This window comes from Pantherophis guttatus, chromosome 3 (genome assembly GCF_059756535.1).
Source record: "Pantherophis guttatus breed Tessera chromosome 3, ASM5975653v1, whole genome shotgun sequence".
NCBI lineage: Eukaryota > Metazoa > Chordata > Lepidosauria > Squamata > Colubridae > Pantherophis > Pantherophis guttatus.
The window spans coordinates 185,260,184-185,279,040 of NC_142065.1; the positions used below are offsets into that span (position 1 = coordinate 185,260,184).

The 18,857-nt window shown below is 37.6% G+C and overlaps 1 protein-coding gene across 6 annotated transcripts in view; it reads left to right on the forward strand.

The window, feature by feature from the left end:
- Positions 1 to 16,285, forward strand: part of CNBD1 (cyclic nucleotide binding domain containing 1) — a 143,282-nt gene extending 126,997 nt beyond the window's left edge. For 5 of the 6 annotated variants that reach the window (XM_034422385.2, XM_034422386.2, XM_087890772.1 and 2 more), the window contains 2 exons: positions 13,871 to 13,930; positions 15,674 to 16,285. In XM_034422385.2, the coding sequence (XP_034278276.1) occupies positions 13,871 to 13,930; positions 15,674 to 15,757 (144 nt within the window). In that variant the 3' untranslated portion in view covers positions 15,758 to 16,285. The remainder of the gene's footprint in view (positions 1 to 13,870; positions 13,931 to 15,673) is intronic. The other variant, XM_060681691.2, reaches the window with a different exon arrangement.
- Positions 16,286 to 18,857: the final 2,572 nt, after the last annotated feature.

Here is an 18,857-nt window from a genome sequence, read left to right on the forward strand (position 1 = left end):
AAGGTCAAATTAAATGTATTTGCAAATTTCAAAAAGTCTTCCTTATAATTAGCAAATTCTTAAGCACTCTAAGAAATTGTTGCATAATATGGGCTGAAGTCTTTTATCCACTTACTTAGAGAAGTAAACCTTATTTAATTGAATGAAAATACATTAAATAAAGTGAATTTATTTCAGAAGCAGAAGCTTACTTTAGGAAGCAGCTTGGAAGTTCATGGCTACCATGGCATGATTATTAAGGGCCCAATTTGGAATAGTGGTCACACACTGTCAGAGCAGTAGTAATGTGATCCAAGGGGGGAACTTGCCCTGTCCCATCTGTCATGGTCAGATCATGTTCTTGATATTTCCCTATGCTTTCCCCTTCTGCAGGGAGGCAGGACCTATTTGATTGGTCTGCTCCTGGTGACTTATGGACCTGGTGAGGTTTCAAAGGGAGTTAGGGCGGGGAGTATTCTTGAGGTTCTGCTGCATGGTCCTGCTGAGGCCCTGGTTTCTATCTGGAATAGGGAGATAGTGAAGGCCTTGGGCAAGGACTTGCTCATGTGACCTCTCTCATTCCAGCATGCTCATCAGATCCCATGTTTACAGAGGAGTTGAGGGAATTGAAACAGGTCAGGAGACATCTAGAGTGCCATGGAGGAAGCTGAGGGATGAATCTGATTGATCATGAGTTACAGCCACTATTAAGACCTATCATGTTGTGGTAGGAGTGGTGAAATATCAATATTTCTATGCTCTTATTGTGTCTGCAGAGCTCTGTCTGACAGCTGTGAGGGTCACTTGTTCCCTTTTCAGTAAAGGGAACTCTAAGGTTCATTGTCAGGGCCATGCTGAGAAATTTTCAATACCATCTTTGATCTGATGGGGCTGCACTGCTCCAGATAGATAGATACACTGCTTAATCTGGAGTCCTCCTGTCACCTGCTCCTCAAGTACATTCCTTGTAAGCAGAATAGAATAGTGATAGATAGATAGATAGAGAGAGAGAGATAGAGAGAGAGAGAGAGAGAGAGAGAGATGGATGGATGGATGGATGGATGGATGGACGGACGGACGGACGGACGGACGGACGGACGGACAGACAGACAGACAGACAGACAGAGACAGACAGAAGCTAAGACAGACACAGATGACACTGCTTATGCAAATCCAAATAAAAACAAAACAGATATCTGCAATACTAATAGTTTTATAACTTGCTTTCTGTGCTAATGCTAATCCTTTTTGAAGTAAAGATAATAAGTTTTGGAACCTTAGTGTTTTAAAGATTTGTTTCCCAGCAAGTTGAATATATCATTGGTGTGAGTAAGTTTTTGGAATGAGGTTGGGTAGGGTTTTCTTATACAGGTAGTCCATGACTTACAAGCACAATTGAGCCCCAAAGTTCTGCTGCTAAGTGAAAGAGTTGTTAAGAGAATTGTGCCCCATTTTATGACCTTTCTTGCCAAGTTGTTAAGTGAATGACTGCAGTTGTTAAGTTAGTAACCTGGTTGTTAATGAATCTTGCTTCCATATTGACTTTGCTCGTCAGAAGGTCACACAAGATAATCACATGACTCCAGAACTGCAATCTTCATAAATATGAGTCAGTTGCCAAGCAACCAAATGTTGATCACATGACCACAGGGATGCTGCAATTTTTTCAGTGCCGTTGTAACTTTCAATGGTCACGAAATGAACGGTTGTAAGTCAAGGACTACCTGTAATGAATAAAGACACCTTAAAACATTATTCCTGCAAAATGAAACAGCGTTATTCCTTCTCTTGATATGAACTACACCGTTCCTAAAATAAAAAGTGCATGTGAGCATCGTATGCAACCAAAAACGAACTGACTCTTGGCCTTAGCTTCCTCTTGGCAGAAAACATGTTCCTTCCTATTTTAATATAATCACAAATGTCATTTGAGTGACAACCCATCACTTTAATTTTAAACAAATTGGCCACAATCCAACCATCTGGCACACTGTTGGCTGTTGACATTAATGAGTTTAAGTGTGCTTAACTAGGTGTTGGATTGTAGTAACTGTTTCAGTGGAACCAACTCCCAAATAAATATTTTAGCACCAGAACTCAACAGGCAGTCCATTACTGTTAGGAAATTCAAATATTAGATTATTTAGTTGAAAGCTGTGAAGGGGGGGAGGGGAGAAAGCAACAAGGTTTAGGAGGAAAAACTGAAGCAAACCACTTTTTCATCCTCTGATGTTGCCATGGTGACAGAAAAGAAAGTTAATAGTCCAGTATTCGAGCCGTGGGATAAAATGACCCTTTATGCTTCTCTTCCTGTTACCAAGATAGAAGGTACATTTAGCATAAGATGGAAGTACAAGTACACACACTTAACTTTTTTACCCAGGTAAGTTCTTTTGGTATTTCTTGAACAGAAGATAAAATAGCATTTATTAAAGGAAACATTGATCATCTGTTTTGAAAGAACTTCAGTATGCATTACTGGATGCTGTACTTGCATTAGGGATAATTGTGGCTACCTATTTGATTTGATTTAAATTTAGAACAACATTGAAAGCTAATATTTGCCACAAAAATGATAATAATTCTGTTCTATAATGAATAGAAATTGATAGTTAAGATGTATGCAACAATACATTATTTTTGGCTTAACTGTGATGAAATAGTAGTTATTTTTGCTTTCTCTCTCTTCCAAGTTCAAGGTACTGTAGTGCTTCTGTATTACCACCACCTCTTAACTTTGTAACATCCTTAGGTTGAAAGCTACTGATTGGACTTAGAAATAGGTTTTTAAAGATGTAAAATTACTGCATTTTAATCACTCTAAATAGATTTTAACAATTATTTTTTAATTTAATTTAACATTTTAATTTAATATAAATCCTTCCATTCTCCACACTCCAATCAGAGCTGAAGAAGCTTCTTAGATGAGAAGTGAAATGTCTTCAAAGAAAAAAGAAGAAAGTCCATTTGTCTCTTGGAAAAGCACTTTTGGCTCTCAGTACATTTCTAACTGAAAATTATTTGATAGTTTAGTTCAATGTTTCTCAACCTTGGCAGCTTTTAGATATGTGGACTTCAACTGCCAGAATTCCCCAGCCAGCAATGCTCACAAATTTTGTGAGAGTTAGCTGTGAATTGAAGTGCTAACTACCCATCCAGGACTCAGTGGAAAACTGCACTGGCATAAAAGTCATATCCATCTCTGCTAATTCTTATTCACTTTCTACTTCCCATTTCAAGACACTGGAATCACCTGACTTCCCTTCAAAGTAATAGGTGAACAGATTTTATATACAGGTTGTCCTTGAATAACGACCACAATTACAACCAGAATTTCCATTACTAAGCAAGAAGGTTGTTAAGTGAGTCAAATCAATATTTTATGAGCTTTTTTCCATGGCTGTTAAGTTAAATCGCTGCTGTTGTTAAGTGAATCACACAGTCATTAAGTGAATCCAGCTTCCCCCATTGATATTACTTGTTGAGAGCCAGAGGTAGAGGTCACAAATGGTGATCACATGAGCCCAGAATGCTGCAATGGTTGTAAATACATTCCGGTTGCCAAGTAGCCCAATTTTTATCACATGACTGTGGTCATGTTGGGACAGTCATAAATGTGAGGACCGATCATTAGTCATTTTTTCAGCACTGTTGTAACTTCAAATATGGCTGTACATCAAGGACTATTGTGTAGCTGTCTATGGCAATGTTACAATAAAGGAGAAATGCTATTTTAATGCTCTGGTTCTCGCCTTTATGTATCTGTGCTTTCTTCATCCAAATCAGTTTCTTGTATCTACTAGTCCCCCCAGGCGAAGAATACGTACCAGCAATGCTTGGATTAAAGGAAAGGAGCAGTTCCCTTATGTACTCTTTTCAGAAGGCTAAAGCAGGATTTGATTAAAAATAAAACACAAGATATTCAATATGGCCTCCTTCAGATATTATCCTTGGAGAAGCTTCTTTTCCTTTAATATTACCACTGATTCTGGCTTCTCAATCTGTTCACACTTCTCCAAATATGTTTTCTGATCTGCCATAGCTAGTTTACTTCTTAACAAGTGTTTTCTTTGATATAAAAAGCCTGTGTATTAATAATCCTTCTTACCATTTTTAACCTCTGGATCAGTGGTGCCATGTTTAGTAGTACCGTGTTTCCCTGAAAATAAGACCCTATCTTTTTTGGAAGCCTGGAATAAGCGCTTGGCCTTATTGTCATTCACTCAAAAGCCCGACTGGGCTTATTATCAGAGGATGTCTTATTTTGGGGGAAACAGGGTAATCTGAACCTCAAGTTGATATTTCTTATTAATACTCCTTCCTTGCTCGAATGCCATACACTAAATAAATAAATCCTTGGTCTAAAATCCATTAAAATGTATTTCCGAAATGTGCAGCAAGTTTTATTCATGATAAGAATAGGTTTGCTACAATCAAGTCTAGCTACCCAGCAAATTTAAGCTTGTTCTGCTTAAACAAAGAAAAAAAGAAGTTAAGAATAGTTAAAATATATATTTTAATAAATCCTTTTAAAACAATGGAACATATTTCAAGAAGATAGCTGAAAACCTTTATACCCCACTTTGTTTTGAAATCAAGCCTGTTTCATCTCTTCCTTCTATTCAAGGTATCTGCAGATTATGTCTTGTTATATATTAGAAAAGGTAATGGGACAGTAGAATTTCAGTTTTCATGTTCCTTTTCTTATTTGGGCAAACTTATTTTGGAACAAGCAAATTAAATTATTTCTGTAGCACTAGGTACAGTTTTCAGAAATGATTGCAAGTCTTTATAAATTCCTAATTATTTGTAAAAAGAAAAAGCAGTAATATATGGAAAAACAACATGATCCAGGTGGCCAGGAAGGCCCAACAGAGACTCCATTTCCTTAGGGTCTTGTGTAAAAACAAGATGGAACAACAACTGATGACCTCCTTTTACCGGTGCACAATAGAAAGCGTCCTCACTTTCATGGTATGGCATGCCGGTCTGACAGCGGTGGATAGAAAAACATTACAGAGGGTGGTAAGCACAACAAAAACGTCATGGGCTGTCTCCTGATAGATGAGATCGCTAGGGCTCCCTGCGTTAGAAGAGTAAGGAAAATCCTCAGGGATGTAACACACCCTGGTCAGCACTTCTTTACCCTCCTACCATCCAGAAGGAGATATAGAAGCATAGACAGCTACACAAACAGGCTGAAGAACAGTTTTTATCCGTGGGATGTCAGACTCCTGAACGCGAAATAACATCATAACTACGTAGTACGATAGACTTGCAGGGCCGGCACAATGTGTAACATGTTCCTACTGGTGTAATAGGACTGGGTATTTGTTAATATGTTTTATTGGGTTAGGAATTTTCTGTTTCCACTGTGAGTTGTATTGTGTTGTTGGGGTGCACTGAGGGAGTTCCACCAATCTCATTGTACATATGTTGTGCAGTGACAATAAAGGTTGTTGTTGTTGTTATTATTATCATTATCATTATCATTATTATCATCACTATTATTATTATTGGTTAATCTTTAGTGAGATTCACAGCCTTTGAGGCTGGTTAATAGCTCAGCAGCTCGAGTCCTAACCAAGGACCTAGGAACTGTTAAGGTATCGTCGGAGGATGTAAACTGTTCCAAGTAAGGTGGTTTTTTGTAGAGTCAAAATGTTCAAGTCCGGCAAATCTAGAATTTCTAAATAGCGGGGTAGCCCTTTGGGTATTGCTCCAAGGGCTCCAATTACAATCGGGACAACACACGATTTCTTTTTCCACAGTTGCTCAACTTCAATTTGCAAGTCCCAGTACTTTGTGATTTTTTCTTGCTGCTTATCTTCAATCCATGCATCACCAGGTATTGCAATGTCAATGAACCATACTTTTTTCTTTTCAACTATTGTTATGTCAGGTGTGTTGTGGACCAAGTGCCTGTCAATCTGAATCCTAAAGTCCCACAAATCTTGAGTTTCTCATTCTCTAAAACTTTCTCAACCTGATGTTCCCAGTGGTTTTTGCTGCTGGGAACATTTTACTACTACTACTACTACTACTACTACTACTATTAGGCTATATATTCCATCCTTCATGATTTCACATTGTACAATGTGTTCAAGGGCGTAGTCAATGAGCTGTGGTATTTTTGAAACTGCTATAAATTAATATTTGCTTTGGACTTCTATGACTTTCTGGTTTCTGTATGCAGTCTCTTTGTTTCTCTTTGTTCGGGCATTCTTACCTTAATCTGCTTGCTGTTGCAAGCCTTACAAGGGAAACAGTGGCTATGCAGCACATTTTCTCTCCCTCTCTATATGCATATTTATAGATATGCTATATTGCATGCAAGCAGACAAATGCACACAAAATGAAGGAATTGACTATGGAGTGGAGAGGAAATGGAAAATCAAGCAATTGATGTCCAGTTTGTGTGGACTGAGAGTCACAGAATTTTAGTTTTTCCAGAACATGGGCCAGCTTGGAGTAATTATTTTCACTTTATTGTTAGCTTGCAAAGTTAGTAGGAAAAAGATGCTAAGAGATTGTTTGAGGGAATCAAACAATTTACACAATGATGATGTGGATGTTTCTGAACAGTGAAGAATCCTTGGATATGGAAAAATATAAGTTTTTTTCATTTAGGTGGTCTTGAATGGAGGTATTTTACAACTAAGCCATTTCTTTGTGGGGCCTACAACTCTACAATTAAAGAATTCTGCTATATATCAAATGTTAATTTAAAATGAGCAAGGAAGAAATTGATTGTCGGCAATATGCCAATAAACTGATCTCATAAAATAATATAGAATTGGCTTGAGTTATGTCAAATTATATTTATTTGAGTTGAATGGATCACACACTCAGTGTGTGAAAAATAATGGCATTTTATTAAAACACTTATGGAATGCTATACATCTCTCTCCACCCCCTCCCACACTCTCTCCATATTACAAACTTCAAATTTATGCCAACTATATACTGAGATTTTTTTACAGAACCATCATAATAGGGATGGAGTGGAGAGAGAAAGAGTTGCGATGGACTTACTAATAAATCCAAAGTTTTCTGGTTTCCAGCAGCCAGTAAAAAATCTGTAGTGATTTTTAAAAAATATATTTGAGATTACATGCTATTATTAAAGTATATTGCTAACAGTCCTCAGATTGCTCACTGCTGTAAGTTGTACTGATAAATACTATCAAGATAAAGCATGGTTTGAATCCTGTTTATGGATAAAGGTTTTCTAACTTTGCCTGAATTTCAGCTCCTCCTAAAATTGCTTTTTAGAACTTCCTCAAAATTATATTTCAAGAGCTGCAACTGTATGCATCCAGCAAGAATGGGTAGAGATCCAAGTTCCTTGTTGGCACAACTTGAGGTATTATCTGTTCCTACCACTCTTCTCCATTTGGTAGGTGTTCTGCTGGATTCAAATAGCAGCTATGCCAGCAGAAGCTGGCATTTTTCAGGGTCATGAGCAATTAGAAGTTGGCTGATAAGCTGCTACCATGGCAACCGTTACACTGTTGTGCTGTGCAAAAATCCTTGACCCATATGAAACTCCGCAAAGAAATGTCAAACTCTGGATCTTGAGAAGACTTTCATTCATCACAGAGCATATTACATGAAAAATACGGTGTATGCAAAAATAAATTTGCTTTTTTAATTGCTTGCATTGAAAGGGCCATTGCCTTCTATCCTCAGGATGTTTAGGAAGAGTTAGAGGATGAATTTCTCAGCAGGGATTCAAAATTAAATACATATTTATAACAAACAGGAAGAAATATTTGAAAATAGTTTAGAATTGTAGCCATTGTCTCTTTAAATGTATCAAGTCATATTCATTATTTAAGCCATTTCACCCTTGAAAATGAAATAGTAAATTCTTATCTAGTGGATGGGTTTTTTATTATTATTATTTTAATTGCTTATGTATTATCTTTTTTGATATCTGTTAGAAAACTGAAATATAGTTGTATTGCTTTGAGTGATAAATGGTTGTTTTGTGGCTATTAGGAATTGTCTTGAAGCGCTAGAAATGGCTGTGGTGGGAAGTTATTTAACATGCCGGTAGTATTTTAATTTTACCATTGGGATTTATACATTTTATAATTTCATTAAGATTTTAATGTGGAATTAATGCATGTGTAGATTAAAAGCTTAAAATTAATATTCCCCCTCCTTTCCTTCAATATTCTTTATTAGTTTTATGAATGCAATAGGGAAAACCATGTGATTACTAATTTTTGATGTGTGCGTGTGTGGAAGTTCAGGAGTAATTTAGGATAAGACAGACTATATGCAGAGTCATCCACAGTGATCCTGCATTATGAATTTATTAAGAAGACATGGAAGTATCAAGCATACTAACTTTTATTGAAAATATTATGGTTACTTTAGTTAGGGCTTCCATTTCTGGGCTGCAAAATTCTGGCCACTAGATAGTGGCAGAATTGGAGTTTTCTTTATTTGAAGCTCCTTTTTTCCCCCTTTGTTTCCTTGTGGGTATGTTATCTGCTGCGTCCTGGTTTCACGTTGGTCCACAGAAGCCGCTGCGCTCTGATTGGTTGTTTTGTTTCTGGCGCGAGTATATAAGTAGCTGTCAAAGTGCTGACAGCCGCTGCTCCTGTTAGCTGAGCAGCCTCGCTAGCCGCCAAGCTAGCTAAAGTGTTAACCGCACTTGTTAACCTAATAAACACTGTTAGCCTTAAAGAAACAGTCTTGCCTCAGTCTGTTCATCCCTACAAGGACATAACATTATCTCTACCATTTTTTGTTCTTTCTGTTTTGTGCTGTTTTCTTGTTTTTAAATGTTTTTAGCAATTTGTACACTGCCCAGAATTGTTGGAAGTTGGATAACATTTTAATTTGTCTTACCATTATTATTTCATTGCTGCTGTTGTTCAGCGAATTTGGGTAATTCACACCTGGTTGTCCTAACCATGTTCTTTCTTGTTTGCTTTTAGGAAGTAGATATAACATTAGCTCAGCAGTGGACAAATAATTTCCCAAAGGCCATATGAGAAATTTAGGCTGCTGTACTGATAGGTTGAATTTAGTTCTGCTAATATTAATCTTATCATTTCATAAAAAGCAGTACATTTTATGGTTTTGATTAGCTGCTATTGGTAAGGATGCAAGTTATGTCTTATTTAAATTTGATTTCTAATTTCCAATTGACCTCACGCAGGCTGAATAGGGACAGCCAAAGGGCCAGATGTGGCTCAAAGGCTGTAAAAATGCCCAGGTCTGCAGTAAGTCCTCCTATTTTTCTCTGCAACAACTATGTATGGTAGCTTGGGCTCAAAGAGTGAGAGAGACTAACCACTAGTCACCTGTGAGTTTCCATGGTTAAAGATGAGCTAGAATCTTGTTCTCACCAGTGCTAATCCATTATTGTAACCATTACTTTACACCAGAGTCCCCAACTCCTGGACTGCAGATGATTACTAGACCATGGTCCTTTCAGAACTGGTCCACAGAAGTGGTGGGCAAGCATGCATGCACAGCTCCATTTGTGTGAACAATGGGCAAGCGTGCCTGCTGCTTGTGCAAATGGAACAGTGCACGCATGCACGCTTGTCCATCGCTCACGTAGAACCATTCCCTCTCCCTGCCAGTCCGCAAAGTCAGAAAGGTTGGAGACCGTTGCCTTACACTATCAAGCCAAATCACTAAATATGTATCTTTTATAAAGCTATGAAAAGGATAGGTAGAGAAAACAAGGGAAGGCAACAATCATTCCCAGAATTCCAAATAAAATCAATATAGTTACTCGAGTTAAACAAGTTACTTATAAAATCCTTCAATAAATGTTTGGATTTCATGGATTTTGCTTGCTAACTAAGATTGTATGCCAACATAACAACATGCTGTAAGTTTGAATGCCAATCGATAAATTACCTTTCCCTGTTAGTCCTTTTTCCCCACATTGCCTGCATATCTATCTCTTCCAGCACTTGAGTTAATCCAATTTATATGTTAACCTATATAGAATTAATTTGGCTGTGTAATCTTCCTAGTTTTATTTAAGACATGGCAATGCTGACAGAAAAAAAATGTGATTACTAATTTGTCTGTTGCAAAGAATGAATGCTTGTCCAAAGAAGCAAATATGATCATGTATAAGAGTTTCTTCTACTTACCTTGTTAGACAGAAATAAGTGTTGGGTGTATCAGAGGGCCATAAGAACATAAGCAGTGCCTTACTGGATTGGACTCCTGGCCTATATATTCCAACAGGCTTATCTCACAGTTGGCCAACCAACTGTACAGGGAAGCCATCTAGATTAGGGATGTCAAACTCAAGGCCCGGGAGCCGGATGCAGCCCATGGGGTGCTTAGATCTGGCCCATGGGGCCACCCTGGAAACAGCAAAGAACTGGCTTGTGGTGCCTCTGCCAGTGAAAATGGAGGTCGGGAGAGCTGTGTGTGGCCATCCCGAGCTCTGTTTTCGCTGGCAGAGGGTTTCCGGAGGCTATCGCAGCCGAAAATGGAGTTCACGAGAGCTGCGGGCAGCCCTCCCAAGCTCCATTTTCACTGGCAGAGCGGTCAGGTCACCACAGGCACCTCCCAACATGAGTGACGTCGAGCTGGCCATGCCCATCCCAGTCGTGTCCACCCCGCCCCCCCAAGGTCCAACACAACCTTGATGAGGCCCGCAATGAAGTCGAGTTTGACACCCCTGATCTAGATAATCAGAGACTTAGACTTAGAATAACTTTATTGTCACTTTGAATGTACACTAATGTACACTACATGAAAATGAAATTTCATTGCATACAGCTCTCAAAGGGTCTCCACCTCCCATATACCCTAGATCAGTGATGGCTAACCTTTTTGCCATCGCATGCCAGGACAGAGGGGGTGGGGGAGGGTCACGCATGCACGTACCCACGTGCATGTGTGCGCAACCCCCTCCCCCCTCCCCCCCACCGCTCCTGGCACAGGATGGCCTGGTAGGCCCGTTTTTCTTTATTACCTGGTTCCAGATCCTCTCTGTGTATCTGGGAATGGCGAAAACAGCCTTTCCCACTCCCTTGGAGGCCCTACAGAGGCTGAAAGGGCCCATTTCCCAACTCCCGATGGGACAGGAAGTGACGTTTTTTTCTGTCCCCAGCCTCCAGAACCTCTCTAGGAGTCTGTAGGAGCCTCTCTAGGAGTCTCTGGAGGCTGAGGACAGGAAAAAACATCACTTCCTGTCCCACTGGGAGTGGGGAAATGGGCCCTTTCAGCCTCCGTAGGGCCTCCAAGGGAGTGGGAAAGACTGTTTTCGCCGTTCCCAGATACACAGAGAGGATCTGGAGCCAGGTAAGAAAGAAAAACGGGCCTTCCCCACCCCCCAGGCCCTCCAGAGGCAGGAAACAGCCTGTTTCCCTACTTCTGGTAGGCCCAGAAGGCCCGAAAATCAGCTGGCCGGTGCGCGCATCCACCCCAGAGCTGAGCTGGCGTGCCCACTAATATGGCTCCGCGTGCCACCTGTGGCACGCATGCCATACGTTCGCCATCATGGCCCTAGATAAACATGACAAAATAAATAAATAAATACGAATTTATGCATATACCCACATATAAATTATATGATACAGAGAAACAACACAATCTAGTTCGTATGTACACATGTACATGGTGAGAAAAACAAATCTTGCGAGTTTGCCAGACGGATGACATAGGGAACAAAACTATTGTAGAATCTGGTAGTCCTGCTAGAAGCAGCCATATTGTCATTAGGGCTAGAAGCCTTTGGTTCCATGTTTTTCATAGCCATTGTTCCTCATGGGAAGGATGATAACTATTTAAAAAACATATTGTGCTATTGACAAGAAAGCATAGTGTCAGAAATGATGTGTATTTAAAGAAATGTGGATTGAATATTAAAGTGAGCAACTGGAATGAAAAGTTTATTAATTTATTAGATTTATACATCTGCCTACATTATGTAATATTGTAATATAAAAATAAATAAATAAATAAACGAAAACAAAGTTTGTTGCTTCATAAGAGAAATTCAATTAGGATCAAATCACACACTAAATACATGAAGTATGAATGGATAAGAGGGAAGGGGAAGATTAGGAAAATCATGGTTGGAATGGCTCAATGTGAGCCCGCTCCCAAAAGGAGAGGCGTAAATTGTAAAGGATAAAGGATAGTTATGTAGATTTTTGAAAGCAAGGATGTTTTACAAAAATGGAAACATATGGAGAGCTATGGAGAATAGAATCAGTACAAACTGTTTAGCTATATACCTTTTGTTTCCCTTCATCTCTTTAATTTTGCTCTTACTATTTCTTATTCATTTTCTGTGCTTTGCATAATGTTGCTTACCGTGAAAGAGAATAGCATGTTGGGTATGGGTGTGTGTAGGTGGCAGGATTAGTAATCATATTTGCATGGGAGGGGGAGGTAGCAATGATAAAATTACAGTTGATGGACAGCATTTGTCTTCAAAAGCATTGCACAAATGTCCTTATTTACCCAACTGGGCTCGGAATTAATTCACTTTGAAATTCTGGATGGCCCCCTTTCCATTAAAGTGGCCTATGAGTGGCATTAGTTGAGCCTAAAGTGGGTGACCTTGTAAGTTTCCACTTTTCCCAGCTTCTTTTCTTTTCCCATTTGTCACTTTCTAACTCCCAGCTGCTTCTAGTTCCTTAGCAACACGGATCACCCTTTCCACTGTGTGACAATTTGCAAGTTGTATATGCTTCTCTCCAGCCAGGGATGAGGTGTGTGCATCCAAGAACTGAATATGAGAAGAACAGCACTACTACATAGGTTTCACACTGTAGCATTGGAAATATGATTAAAAACTTGATTATGTTTGCCACCTAGAAGCTATAGACTTTGAATTTGAATGGACAAGTATAATGAAATATGGGTCCTTTATACAAAATACAATAGGTGAAAAAGAATGTTAGTTACATAAGTGAATTAGAAATAAATAGATATGCACTTGAATAATTTTTACATTAGATAAATATATGCACAGAATTGTAAGGGCTAACTGTTATAAAGATATACTTTATTTCTTTTTTCATCTTTTAAATACATTTATGCATTGTGTTTTCTTTGCGAATATGTGCATTTACATCATAATTTTATTTGTGTTTTGTCATTTTTTGTTGCTAGTTAATTCAAAATTTTTTAAAAAATAAAACAACAGGTTTCATCTCAAACACAGATTTTATCAAAGATGGTTACACTCTTTTTGGGGTTTCTGTAAATAACAAGTGTAATTTCTTAAATACATCTATATTACATATTCAAACTAAAATTGCCTTCAGTATTTCCTTCACAGTAATAGTCTATATGTTTTTTGCTTTTCCTGCAGCCAGATCATTCACAACAGTTTACCGTTTTGTTTATTTGTAGTAGTAAAAGTTTAGTAAAAGTTTTAGTAGTAAAATATTGTAGAAGTATTTCTTAAAAGCAGTCTAGTTTATTCTTTGGTAAATATAAAAAGTTTAATTTAGATCCATAAATAATATACACTAAGCATATATATGTATAGCTGTTCATAATGTATCTCTCCATTTTAACCAACAGAAATTAATTCTTCTGCCTTGTTGATGAAATAAAAAAGGCAGTAATTCAAAATTGCTAGGACTTCTGAAGAAAACATGTGTCTATGATTTGATACTATCAATTTAATAAAGGGACCATTATGCTTATTAAGGAACACATTATTCAGTTATAATGTGTCCTGCAGTGACAGTTTTCCATGACTTGTTTTTAAATAGTTTATTCTAAGTAATATATATATAAACTGATTCATGAAATCTTGGAAGATTTCATGAATAAAATTAAGAAGTGTTTGAAGTTAGGTCACTAAAGGCTAAATAATTGAGAAGTAAAATTTAAACTTTTACCAATACTTTATTGGTATTGTGTTTTTTTACAGGAAGATCTCAAGTATAAATACATTAACAACAAAAAAGAAATGGAATGGAGACACAAAAAGGTAGCCAAGAAGTTATTTCCACTGGGAACACCCTTATTATCCAGCTCATCTTTCCCTGGCCTAATATCCATTAAATGGGTTGGATAACTTAAGCAAGACATGATGATAGATAGGGTGGTTGGAGCACAACTGAGAAACCCAAGATGAGGGAGGGGAAGTAGTTTGTACATAGTATCAAAATGTTAAAGTTCCAATAAATTATAGAAATTAAATGCTTATATAATAGCAATAGCACTTAGACTTATATACTGCTCCATAGTGCTTTACAGCACTCTCTGAGCGGTTTAAAATGTCAGCATATTGCTGGCTCCTCATTTTACTGAGCTTGGAAGGATGAAAGGCTGAGTCAATCTTGAGCTGGTCAGGATTGAATTCCTGGCAATAGGCAGAGTTAGTCTGCAATACTGCATTCTAACCATTGCGCCATAATTAAAATGTTGCATATGTTTGATATATGTAATTTGTTCAGCAAATGAAAATATACATTTATTTAGTTTACAGCAGCCGCTTTTAAAGGAGCTGTCATTGAACATAGAAAAAATTAATACATCTGTCTTAAAAAATGGTATTGCACAAATGTCCCCATTTCATACAGTGCAAGTGGGGAAAATGAGTGTTTTAGGCAAAAGTATATTTGTGAATAAGAATGTGATAAATATTACTAGGGATTGGCTCACACTCCAAAGATCTCTCTCTCTCTCTCTCTCTCTCTCTCTCTCTCTCTCTGGCGGGGGGAGAAAGAAAGAAAAAGAAAGAAAGAAAGAAAGAAAGAAAGAAAGAAAGAAAGAGAAAGAGAATAGATAGATGTAAGGAATGAATAGTGGTTAGAGCACCACCTTTGATGTGGGAGTCCAGAATTCAAATCCCAGGCGGTTCATGAGACATGAACTAGAAGAGTCATGCTGACTTGGACATCACTCAAATTAATAAGGTTTGAGTCAGATGTTGAGGGATGAACATCTAATAGTTGAGCTACTGGAACAATCCATACATGGACAAGACAGGAGAACCTGGAACTGATAGAATGCTTTTATAACAGCAGACCTAATGAAAGGGATATATGTAGCATTTGAGGGAACTATGGATGGACAGTAGACCTGTATCCACATTAACCAAGAAGCAGCTAGTTACCTAATGTTTCAACATAGTGAAGAGAAAGCTGCTAACTCAACTGGACCAACTACACATTACATCCCATATTCAAGAAGTTCAAGAAAACAACTGGATGTGTAGGCAACACCTGAAGCTGGAACATCATTACCATCCTCTCCATTACAGAGCATAGCTGCTGATATGAGGTATAATATCATGGATAAACTAGCTACAATCAATACCCACGACCAATTCCAAGGCTCAGTAGAGAAGTACCATCAGATAATATGCTAGCAGATGCCAATAGAGTCCTCATGAAAATTCCTACTATGAGGGGTTCTTGGTGCTCTCTAAGCTTGCTTGTTTTCTTGCAGACGATTCATTACACTAACTAGGTAACATTATCAAAGCTAGTCCTGAACCAGATAAATAGAAGACAAACAGACAGACAGACAGACTCAGCTTCCACCATAGTATTTTTCCCCAATACTTACTCAAATGAATAGAATTATTGAGTTCCATGAGTGCACCATGTTGTGATTTTTTCTTAGATTTTCAAATATCACAATACAATTTACTATCCACTTAATAATTATTTTAGGCAATAAAATTAGAACTAAAATCAATAACCTTTTTTCCTCTCTTTACCAGGAAGTTATACTGCAAGAAACACTGTTTTATAATGGAATTAGACCAGGGCTTGGCAAATGGCTGCATACCCATTTTGAGAAATGAGTACTGAAAAAGCAACAAGCATGTCTACTCATTGATTCTGCTCGATTTCTATAACTTAACATGAAGATTCCACAAATGTAAAAAGTTTGATTTTCATTTGCCTCTCTGCCTCCCTGCCCTTAAATATTTTGAGATTTCTTCCTTCTCCCATTCAGATCTTTCAGTCACTCACTGTGCTGTCATTTCTTTTCTTTCAATATTTATTCCTGTCACCAATTTCTGCTGGTTGAGCATATTATATCTTTTTATTACAGTTTTAAAAAGAATAAGAAATGTAAACATAATGCATTTAAAATATTTTCGCCTTTGTGATCATTTTGATGGGATAATTGTGAGACTTCTGAGTCATAGATAAAACCTCTCCATTAGGCTTAGAACACAATAGCAAAAACCAACAGGCAATAGAAAATATTTAAATATTATGCAGCAATAAAAAGTGTATTAAATTAAAGTGAGGCATATTCATTAATTTAAAAGTTAATGTATGTGAAAAACAAAAATAAATATAAAACATGGACTTGAAAGATACATATGTATGTTGTCATCAATACCTCATTTTTTTTCTATCTTTGTTTAGTTTTGTCTTAATCTGCATCAATTTCAGTTTTCCCTCCCCCCACCAAAGTTTAAAAAGACTATATGATTGTGGATATTTTTTGTCTGTGTATTTTACCTTACATGTGTGTGTGCATGCTTGTAAATGATTTTCCCCAATATTATTAGGGAAATGATCGTTGGGTAAAAAAGGATAGTTTGCCTATCAAACATTCAGTGAATTTTTATTTGTACAAAATATGAAATTAAACTGTCAATGTCTAAACTGCATTGCTATTCATTTAAATGTGTTGGAGGAATATATTTCTCCCCTGTCTCTAGGCTAGGTTAGCCAATTAACTGAGCAATCAATAGAAGGTTTTATTTATATTAGATTGAACTCAGATCATGTCAAATATTTGGCTGAGCAGGAAGACAAGAAAAAAAAAAAAAGAAAACACCAAAATATCAACAGGCAAGTAAACTATATTAAAAATATCCAGCATGAGTTCCAAAATAATTCCTTTCTGACAGGCAATTTGATGTCCCTCAGATCTTTGAACTGTAATGCCTGTAATACCAGCTCACAGCTCCTTTGATTTGGCATATAGAAATTGAAATCCAGAATCACTGAAGAATGCCAGTATCTCAATTCCTAGTATAGAGAGTATCACTAGGAAATAGATTTTGACTGGAACTAATGTATTAACTCCAATCTGATGCCTAGATGATAGTGCTACTATTTGTAATAGCACAGTATAATTGTCAGATCTGCCCTGGCTTGATCTTCTAGGCAAGAAAGATCCTCAGCTCCATTTTTAATGAAAGGTATACTTCATTAAAAGCCAAGTAGCAAAGTCATAACTAAAGTCCGAGCATCAAACTTTCCTAGTTAAATTCCCCCATCCAGTTCCTTCCCAGTTCCTCCCCCTTGCTGGTCTCTTATTCTCCAATTATATTTGAATACATTGTTTTGGGAATTATCTCTTCAATTGCGGGCTGGTTGGTGAACCATTGCGGTCCCAGCATTTTGACTTTGAGATGATGTCTCTGGAAGGTACGATGAGTAGTTAGCCTTCCCCCCTCCTGATTGCAATTGACAATTTGAACTGGACTTGTTCAAAGTTTTGGAAGACATTAACTTGGAGAAAACTTTGTAAAATGAATAAATTAACTTATCCTTTACATAAAGTGCAAATATTGTTAATGGAGATCTAATAAAGCCTTGTGAGATACAAAAGGGAACAACACAGGAACAGTTGGAAAAAATGAAATTTTTGTTTTTGTAAATGTTCTTCTATAAGATTTTTTATGCACAAAGATGGAAAGATGTCCCACAGTGGCAGAATAGTTGATGAAGATGGTAGAATTTGCAGAGATGGCCAAATTTATTTCTTTGATCAGACAAAAAACAGTATCTTCATTTTGTCAGGCCTGGAAGCCATCTTTTGCCTTGGGCCTTCAGGCCTGCCACATTTACTACTGTGGGAAATTGAGAGGGGGGATTGTATGGAGCAGGGAAGATAAATAGTCATAATAACATTCCTTTCTCAGAGAGTCAAGGACATCTTGCCCTGCACCTGGAGGGGTGTGACTGGGAGGGATCTGCAGATGGGACAGTGCTTTGATTGGACCATGTGATGGACATGTGGGTCAGTAGTGGGTTTCAATTTAGTTTGCTACCGGTTCGCTCAGGTGCACGTGCAACGCTTCTGCACAGAGGTTTCTGCGCATGCACAGAAGCTTCCGGGTGGGTGGGCAGAGCCTCCCGCTGCCGCCACTATCGGTTCGCTCAATCTGAGGCAAACCGGTAGCAACCCACCACGGATGTGGGTGCTGGGCAGGGACCTGGACTTCCCTTTGGGTGGGGAAAACCTGGGAGTTTTCAGATTTGGGTTTTCCCAGATGTGCCAACATGACATCTCTAATAAAATGTAACTATGAGGAACTTCAAGCCTCAGAGTCTTCTTTCATTGGGGCTGTTACTTGGAGCCTTGACACATTTATTGCTACTTGAAAAAAACCCTTATGGACTCTCTGTGTAAAACAAAAAATGAAGTTAGGATTTATTGCTTTGATGATTAGACAGGATAGATTATAAAAAGAAGAGAATCATACTGTAACCTCAGAGAAAGAGGTAAATTTACCCACAGTACTTATAACTCCTGTAAAGAAGATTGGAAACCACTTCTTTGTATCTTTTTTCTTTTCTTTTTCTTTCTTTCTTGCACATTTAGCTTTGTCTTTGATTTCTTTCTTTTCTTTTCTCCTTTTTTACTTAATGTTAGTTTATTTTAAAACTGGTAATATTATTAGTGTATGTTCTAGGCTGATTCACATGATCTTATCTCCATGAATAAGAATGTATGGGAAAAGAAAATATTTTATTTAATTGAGTGTTCTGAGTGCTGAGAACTCACAGATTTTCTGATCCAGAAGGAACCCTGAATATTTACAGCAGATAAGGTGAGAAAAGTTATCAATAGTAAATTAATAAATAATTTCTAGAATTAAATTTTTGGGTGAACCATCTTTGTCCTCTTTGCCTTTTTTAAGAAGATATGAA